Source organism: Littorina saxatilis, linkage group LG8 (genome assembly GCF_037325665.1).
Source record: "Littorina saxatilis isolate snail1 linkage group LG8, US_GU_Lsax_2.0, whole genome shotgun sequence".
Classification (NCBI taxonomy): Eukaryota; Metazoa; Mollusca; class Gastropoda; order Littorinimorpha; family Littorinidae; genus Littorina; species Littorina saxatilis.
The window spans coordinates 53,317,918-53,325,361 of record NC_090252.1 but is presented as its reverse complement, the minus strand read 5'-3'; the positions used below and the strand labels follow the sequence as shown (position 1 = coordinate 53,325,361).

General features: G+C 40.6%; 1 protein-coding gene across 1 annotated transcript; it reads left to right on the top strand.

Annotated features, from left to right (window-relative positions):
* The first annotated feature begins 235 nt into the window (after nucleotides 1–235).
* LOC138974734 (uncharacterized) lies at nucleotides 236–4,814 on the top strand. Its single transcript, XM_070347460.1, has 5 exons — nucleotides 236–254; nucleotides 744–848; nucleotides 2,564–2,668; nucleotides 3,495–3,587; nucleotides 4,771–4,814. Exons 1-5 carry the CDS (start codon nucleotides 236–238, stop codon nucleotides 4,812–4,814), a joined length of 366 nt encoding a protein of 121 aa, XP_070203561.1.
* Nucleotides 4,815–7,444: the final 2,630 nt, after the last annotated feature.

The following is a 7,444-nucleotide window of genomic DNA, read 5'->3' as shown; positions in this document are numbered from 1 at the left end:
ATTCCCCTTTTCCCTAGTTTCAATTTCCCTTTTCTTTTGTCAGATTGTCGAATATGGAACAGCTTTGATTCATGTAACATTCTTCAGCTTTGTAGACATTTTCGTTGTACCATTACCCAGCTACACTCTTCAAAGAAGTGAAGATTTTCATGGTGCTTGACAAAAGACCCCGTTTTGAAGCACAACCCAATTGTGACGTATTTTAAAACCTCGTCATTTATGACGCAGTAACCAAATGACGTTGTCTGTTGGAGGTATACCAGTTAAATGTTTGGCCGTTCACATTATGATCAGTGGTCTGAGACTTGTACAATCGGGGTTTGATCATTTTGTTTGGATCATACCTCGTAGAACCTACAACACAGACAACCCTCATAATCAAATTCCCGTAAGCAAAGTTGTTGCGTTGAAATACATAACAAAACCAATCAGAACAGCTGAAAGGTAAGAAGTTTTACATAATGTCATTGGAAAGAACAATCAATTGTGTATCTAAAACAGTCAGTTATCTTTATCCGTCTTGCCTGATAATGTCGATATGGCATGCTGAAAGATGTAGGTGTTTTCCCTTTTGAATTACGTTGTGAACCTGTTCTCAATTTGTTTGGTTTGCTTATATTTACTCTCGGGATTTTGTTTAGTGAGATGCAGAGGAGAAGGTGTTTAAAACATATTCTATAGCTACCTGGAAATTATTCGAAACTTTACATGTGAATAAATCAATTGTGTTTTGTTCATCCCAGCAGAAAGTGAAAGCTCATATGCTGGCCTGCAGATGTCTGAAGTTGGACTGAGATCTGTCTACAGCGGTATTGGCAACAGCAACACACGTTATCAGCCAGAAACAGGTAAGATGTGTAGACGATTATTCTGAAGACATCAAGTAAAACAGAAGATAACGTTGTCAACATAGCTTGTCAATCCAGTCCTGAATGTCCACATCACAGTGGCTATAGTGTCTTACAGCGGTTAAGCTTAAGTTGTACACTTGTCTGTGGTGCGTTAGGATAAAGAATGCGTCCGGCCATGGAGCAATATATGAACTAATTCAATTGTGGATACTCTACTCCAGCGGCAACAGAGAGTGCATATGCCGGTTTACGGACGTCCGACATTGGATTGAGATCTGTCTACAACGATATTGACCACAGCAACACACGTCCTCAGTCACAGACGGGTAGGGTTTGCATAAGATTATCGTAAAGAAAGTAAAGAATGGGAAGCAGGCGAATGTATGCACTATGCTTGAGTAAGAATTCCTAAATACCATATGTTGTTTATGCCACGATAAACAAATTGAATAAGGTCTTGTTTAACCTTCGCCCGACCGGGTTATCGACTACACACGGAAGACATCGTGGGGCCGTGCGGACCCATGTTTCTCAAAGAAGGAAACATAATGAATACCCTTCCGTAGACCCATTCTTTCCACAGAAGCAAAAACGTGCATCCCATTCCGTACTGAGACGCCGTGGTTATATTTCCGCGATAAGTAATTAAATTAGATTATTAATTTAATTATTACCGTGCGGACTAAAGCTTCTCAAAAAAGGAAAAACGTGAGATATTTGCAATTAAACACCCTTCTGGGTCCACGATGACCGGCGACGGTTAAACCAATGCATGTATTGTATACCCAATTCTTAGTTTTCCAACTGCACAGTCTTACATAGGTAAATATGAACTTGTACAACTATCATATTCAAAGATACGTCCACTCACCTAAGGATCTATGAGCTAATTAAATCATGTTTATTTAACTTCTGCGGCAAAAGAGAATGCATATGTTGGCTTGCGGACGTCTGATGTTGGCCTGCGACCTGTCTACACCAGCGTTGAGCACAGCAACATAAGTCCAGAGTCACAGAGAGGTTGTCAGTCTTTGCATAAGATCATCTTCATTGTCTTTTTTTCTCTCGGCAGACCTTCCTTAATGTTTAGCTCCTTTACGCCGATCTTGCTTACTGTACACATCCGTTTTGCTGATCTTTTGAAATATCATGTATATATTCAATGTTCCGTAATTTCAATGCAATTTGAAAAAATAAAAAGTGTTTGCTGAATTAAGTTTAGGTCTTAACCTCAAGTGAAATATTTTTCATCTTAAAAATGTGACATTACAGTAAACAGAAAATACACATACAAGACATTAGCTGAGAAGTTAAATATTGAAAATAAAAAAAGCTAACATAAATACAATGATAAAGGCAGTATTGTTGTTTTGTAAGAAATCATATGAATACGTTTTAACTAAAATAGCATATAAACAGGAGAACACAAATTCAATGACAGAAAGCAAGTAATCTGACAATAACGAAAAGTGAAACCAAAAAACTGAAAAAGGTAGGGGCACGTTCGAATCGTATCTGAAATAAAAATTATTGCGGTGGTCTGTTTCTTGTGATTATCATTGCACTAATTACATGGTTAAAAGAAAGAAACACATGCAAAATAGCAAACATGACGGATTTGTTAATCTTCAATGTTGTCTATCTCTTTGTTTGATATTTGTATTTAATTTTCACAATGGATTTATATATTTGTGTTCATGTTTGTACACCAGAAGCAGCAAGCAGTAACTACAAGACTTTGGAGACGTCTGACGATGGGCTGAGATTAGTTTACACTGAGGCTGGGCACACCAATACAGACACTCAGTCACACGCTGGTAAGCATTCTTTAAGTAATATCAACCAGAGTTTTAACCGCTCGAGTCTGAACATTAATTATTTCACATGGTAGTGTCATTCATTTCACTTCCTGATTGCGACTGAGGGTGCGCAAGTCGTTTTACTTCCTAACCAACACCATAGGTGCAGCAGTTATTGTGCCTTGTACCACGCCAAAAGAGGTAGTTGCTTTTAGTCTAGTGTGGCTTTTTGGTTTTAAAATCACTTATTCATACAATTGTGTTGTTTCTTTTGGGGGGTACTTTTTCAATTTGTTTGTTTGTTTAATTTTTGTGTTTGGTTTGCTTCTGCCTTAAGTTAAATCTCGTAACACTGCAAACACATGTTTATTATTTAAGTCCATGCATAGTATTATTTAATCAAACGCAACAAGAACAAATGTTGAAGAAATAATGGATACAATAATAATTGGTCTAAAGAATGATGGCCATCTTGAAAGTACAAGTTTTAAACCCGTACATTCACGCCGAATAAATATAAAAACACAGAGTACAACAAAACAGCAAAAACATAAACAAACAATTTTGAACAGCTTTTGTACAGTTTTAATCATCAAAAGTCATTTGCTCGGCTTCCTGACGAGTGGGCGTGAAACGGATAGAACAATCAAGCTAAGTTTTGTGTCAATATTTGTTTGTCTGTCCACAATATCTGTGAATGTATTGTTTTGTCAATAACAAACGTTCCAACAACCTACCTTTCTTGTTTTTTGATTATCAAAAGTGATAATTAAAACGATCAAAGAATTGTTTCACAAATATGCAGCATATTATCTGATGACATGTCATCCATTCGAACCCGCAGCTCCAGAGGGTGCCTATGCCATCCTGGAGATGTCTGATAATACGTTGACGTCTGCTAACACTGAGTTTGATGACAACAAACCAGCCAATGACGGTCAGTATCAAGATAGAGATAGACCGAGACAGCACGCATTCAAACTCGACCTTGGACACTTTTACACAAAGACAGTAGTGTTAGGTTTACATAAGGTCCTGTCATACATATAATCTTTGCTTATCTACAAAACCCACACAACACGAGGAGTAAAAATTACAACAAAACTCAAAGAGAAACAAGTGTTGACCTTAACGGGGTCAAGAAGCAGCCCTTGGTAATATGGGGGTGGGACATGGATTTTTGATCGAGACTTCATGTAAATCTCAAACACCATAGATCGTTCACTCTGTGATTCAATTAGAGAGAGAGAGAGGGAGAGCCCGGGCCGTATTCCAATCCGCGACCAAATGTGTGTTGGTGTGTCGGTGTGTCAAGTGTGCAAGTAAAAAGGGTATTGTAGTTGTACATATATTACTTTAGATATTTTTTTTGTTATCATGGGTTTTATAAATTTTCTTCTCTTCTTCTTTTATAATTATTAATTAATGACCTATATGTGCTGATGACCAATTTAATTTCCTTTGTTGGATCAATAAAATGTTATGAGTTATGAGTTATGAGTTATGAGTTAATGTTAGGTTTTACTGAAGAGAGAGAGAAACCGAGACAGACAGACAGACATACACAGACAGACAGACAGACATACACAGACAGACAGACAGACAGATGAAGGGAGAACAAAAATGTAAATGAATAAATTATAAATAAAAATAAGTAAATGAATAAATTTTAGAAAAAATGTATTACAAAAAATGAAATTAATAAATTAATATTTTGTTTTTAAATTGACCGAGCTCTTTACACGGAGACAGACAGACAGACAGAGGGAGGGAGATTTTTTTTTTAAATGAATAAATTATAAAAACAAGTAAAACAATTTTTAAAAGTAAATACAAAAATGTTAGAAAAAAATAATTTAAAAAAAATTAAATTAATAAATTAATAAATAATTAAGTCTTGAATTGGGGGTGGGGGTAGCGGGTACACTGTGGGGTTAATATACACTGCCCAAAAAAAGTTAAGGACCAAAAGCCATTTTTCGATCCCAACGTTGATTGTGCAAAAATCACACAAATCGGCGACAATGACCCTCTACGCTTTGTGGTCGTCTTGACAGCTTCCCTGCCTTTGCTGTGACAGCAAAAACCGGTACTCAGACTTTGCCTGTATCTCTGTGCAGGCGAGCAAAGAATCCGCAATATTGCGAAAAACGCACGAAAGTAACCCTCCTGCAGAGCTCAGCACAGGTGATTTTGCCCCAATCAATCTTGTTCACGTGAACCATTGGTTCTCTGGGAGTAAACTGTCGTCACCAGAAATGCTTTATAAGCCCAGGCAAAATTACAGCAGGCCACCAAACAACCATGCCTCCAAGACTTCATCTGAACCTTGTCGACCGCGGACGAGCTCTAGCCTGGGTTCAAGAGGGTATCTGGCTCCAAGAGATTGCTGCAAGACTTGGCTGCTCCCATTCCATCATCGTGAGGCTGCGGCAGCGCTTTCTGGCCACTGGAAGTGTGGAAACCAGACCCCGGTCTGGGCGCCCTCGAAGCACCACACAACGTCAAGACCGCTACATCACACGCCAGGCGTTGCAGACCAGGACGACCACTGCCAGCACCGTCAGACGAAGGCTTGGGGTGGCAACCAACACTGACATCAACGAGCAGACCTTCCGCAACCGCCTTCATGACCAGACGCTGCACGCAAGGCGTCAACTTGGCCGCATTTTACTGACGCCACGTCACATGATGGCAAGACTGGCCTGGTCCACCCGCCATTTGAGATGGAATCGACAGCAGTGGGCCCAGGTACTGTTTTCCGATGAATCTCGATTCAGTCTGGAGCATGATGATGGTAGGACCAGGGTCTGGAGGCGTCCAGGAGAACGCATGGTCCCTGCATGCGTGAGGGAGAGAAGAGCCTACCGGGGACGGTCAGTGATGGTGTGGGCTGGGATCAGCGAGCACCACAGGACCCCACTGTACCATGTACGGGGCAACTTGAATGCCCTTGTCTACAGGGACCAGATCCTCAGGCCCCACGTCCTGCCCATGCTGCGTCAGATTGGGCCCCATGCAGTGCTACATGACGATAATGCTCCCCCACATCGAGCACGGCTTGTGGACGCCTTCCTGCAGCAGGTACAGATCAACAGGATGGATTGGCCAGCCAACAGTCTTGACATGAACCCTATCAAGCATGCGTGGGACATGATGGGCCGTCGTGTTCGCGAGAATCATGCTCCACCTGCAAACCTCCAACAGCTGCTCGTTCTTTTTCAGCAAGAGTGGCAGGCCATTCCCCAGGCTGATCTGGCAAACATTGTCCACTCAATGAGGGGTCGCTGCAACGAGTGCCGCCAGAATCGTGGGGGTTATACCCATTATTGAACTTTGGGAACCGGTGAAACATTGGAATTGACAATCTGCAAAGACTTGCGACTTTTGATTTTGACCCCCCCTTCACTTAAGAGACAGTAACTCAATTGTTTATGAATGGAATTCAATGCACTTTGCCATGATTGTTGTTGAATGATTTGACCACAACATATTACAAGTTCCATGTTTTTGGTTGATCGGTTTTTGCGCAATTTGTGTTTGGATTTTTGGTCCTTGACTTATTTTGAGCAGTGTATAATCAGTTAAGACTGAGGAAAAAATTATTACAATCGATAGTTACCAGTGAACACTGACCACAACCCACCACATATAGACTGTAGTTTAAATGACGTCACTATCTATTTGTTTATTTACGGAATAATTCTTCAAAAATCGGTCGTTAGAAGGATCTATGGTGTTTGAGATTTACATGAAGTCTCGATCAAAAACCTATGTCCCACCCCCATATTACCAAGGGCGGCTTCTTCACCCAAGGCCGAGGGTCGGGTATAAAAGCAGAGCGGCGCGTGGCACTTCAGTGTTTAGCATGTAAACACCTCATGTCCCTAATAGGCTCTTGTTCCTGTGAGGACGTTAAACTTAAACTAGCCAGCCAGGCACTTCAGTCTAATGTCCAACCCTTTTCAGGAAACGAGCTCTCACTTGAAATATTATTTTCAAAAATACTCTGTCCATTCCAAACTCAAAAGCACCATTTTTGTCAGGCAAACATTTCAAGGTGTACACCACACATGCACCCCAAAAAGTGTGTATAATAAGTCCTGGATAACGTACTTTCAGAAAACAAATTCACTCACCAAATTTGAATTCAAAATTAAACGGCTGTCAGTCGTGGTGGACTGTGCGGAGCTAAAGACACGAGAAAGATAATGTCCACGCACCGCTCATTCCTTTTCGGCAACACATACCCGCAACACAACGTTTACGTGATGTTGCCTGACCCCAAAGTTCCGGTCACTCCGCGCTATTGCAGCCGCCCTGGATGCTACATGACACCACTGGCTAATCTGCCTGAGCACTTTCAATGATCGTTCTGTAATTGATAAATGATTTCAAAGATAGTCTGCACTTTTCGAATGTTAGTTTGGTTTATATTACTTCTTTTTTTTTAAAGTAAAACATATCCATCCGGAAAAAAACACGTTTTCTTCTTGGACTGAAAAAGTAAGCTGAAGCAGAGAATGTATGTCTCTTGCTGAAGTTATTTAGTGGATGAATACGATCGTGAGTTCCTTGTCACACTTGACCGGATAGAGCCTCCGAACGTGTAACGGATGACATATTTGTTTATCCGGTGATGTTCGTCAATGTTCGTTTTATGTCCGTTTTATGTTCGTTTTATGTTCAGAACATTCGTTTCATGTCAGGTGATGTGCGGTGTGTCCGCCTGCATCCGTTAGAAAGTTTTGTGCATGCACAAAACTTGAAACGGACAGTGACGAACAAGAATAT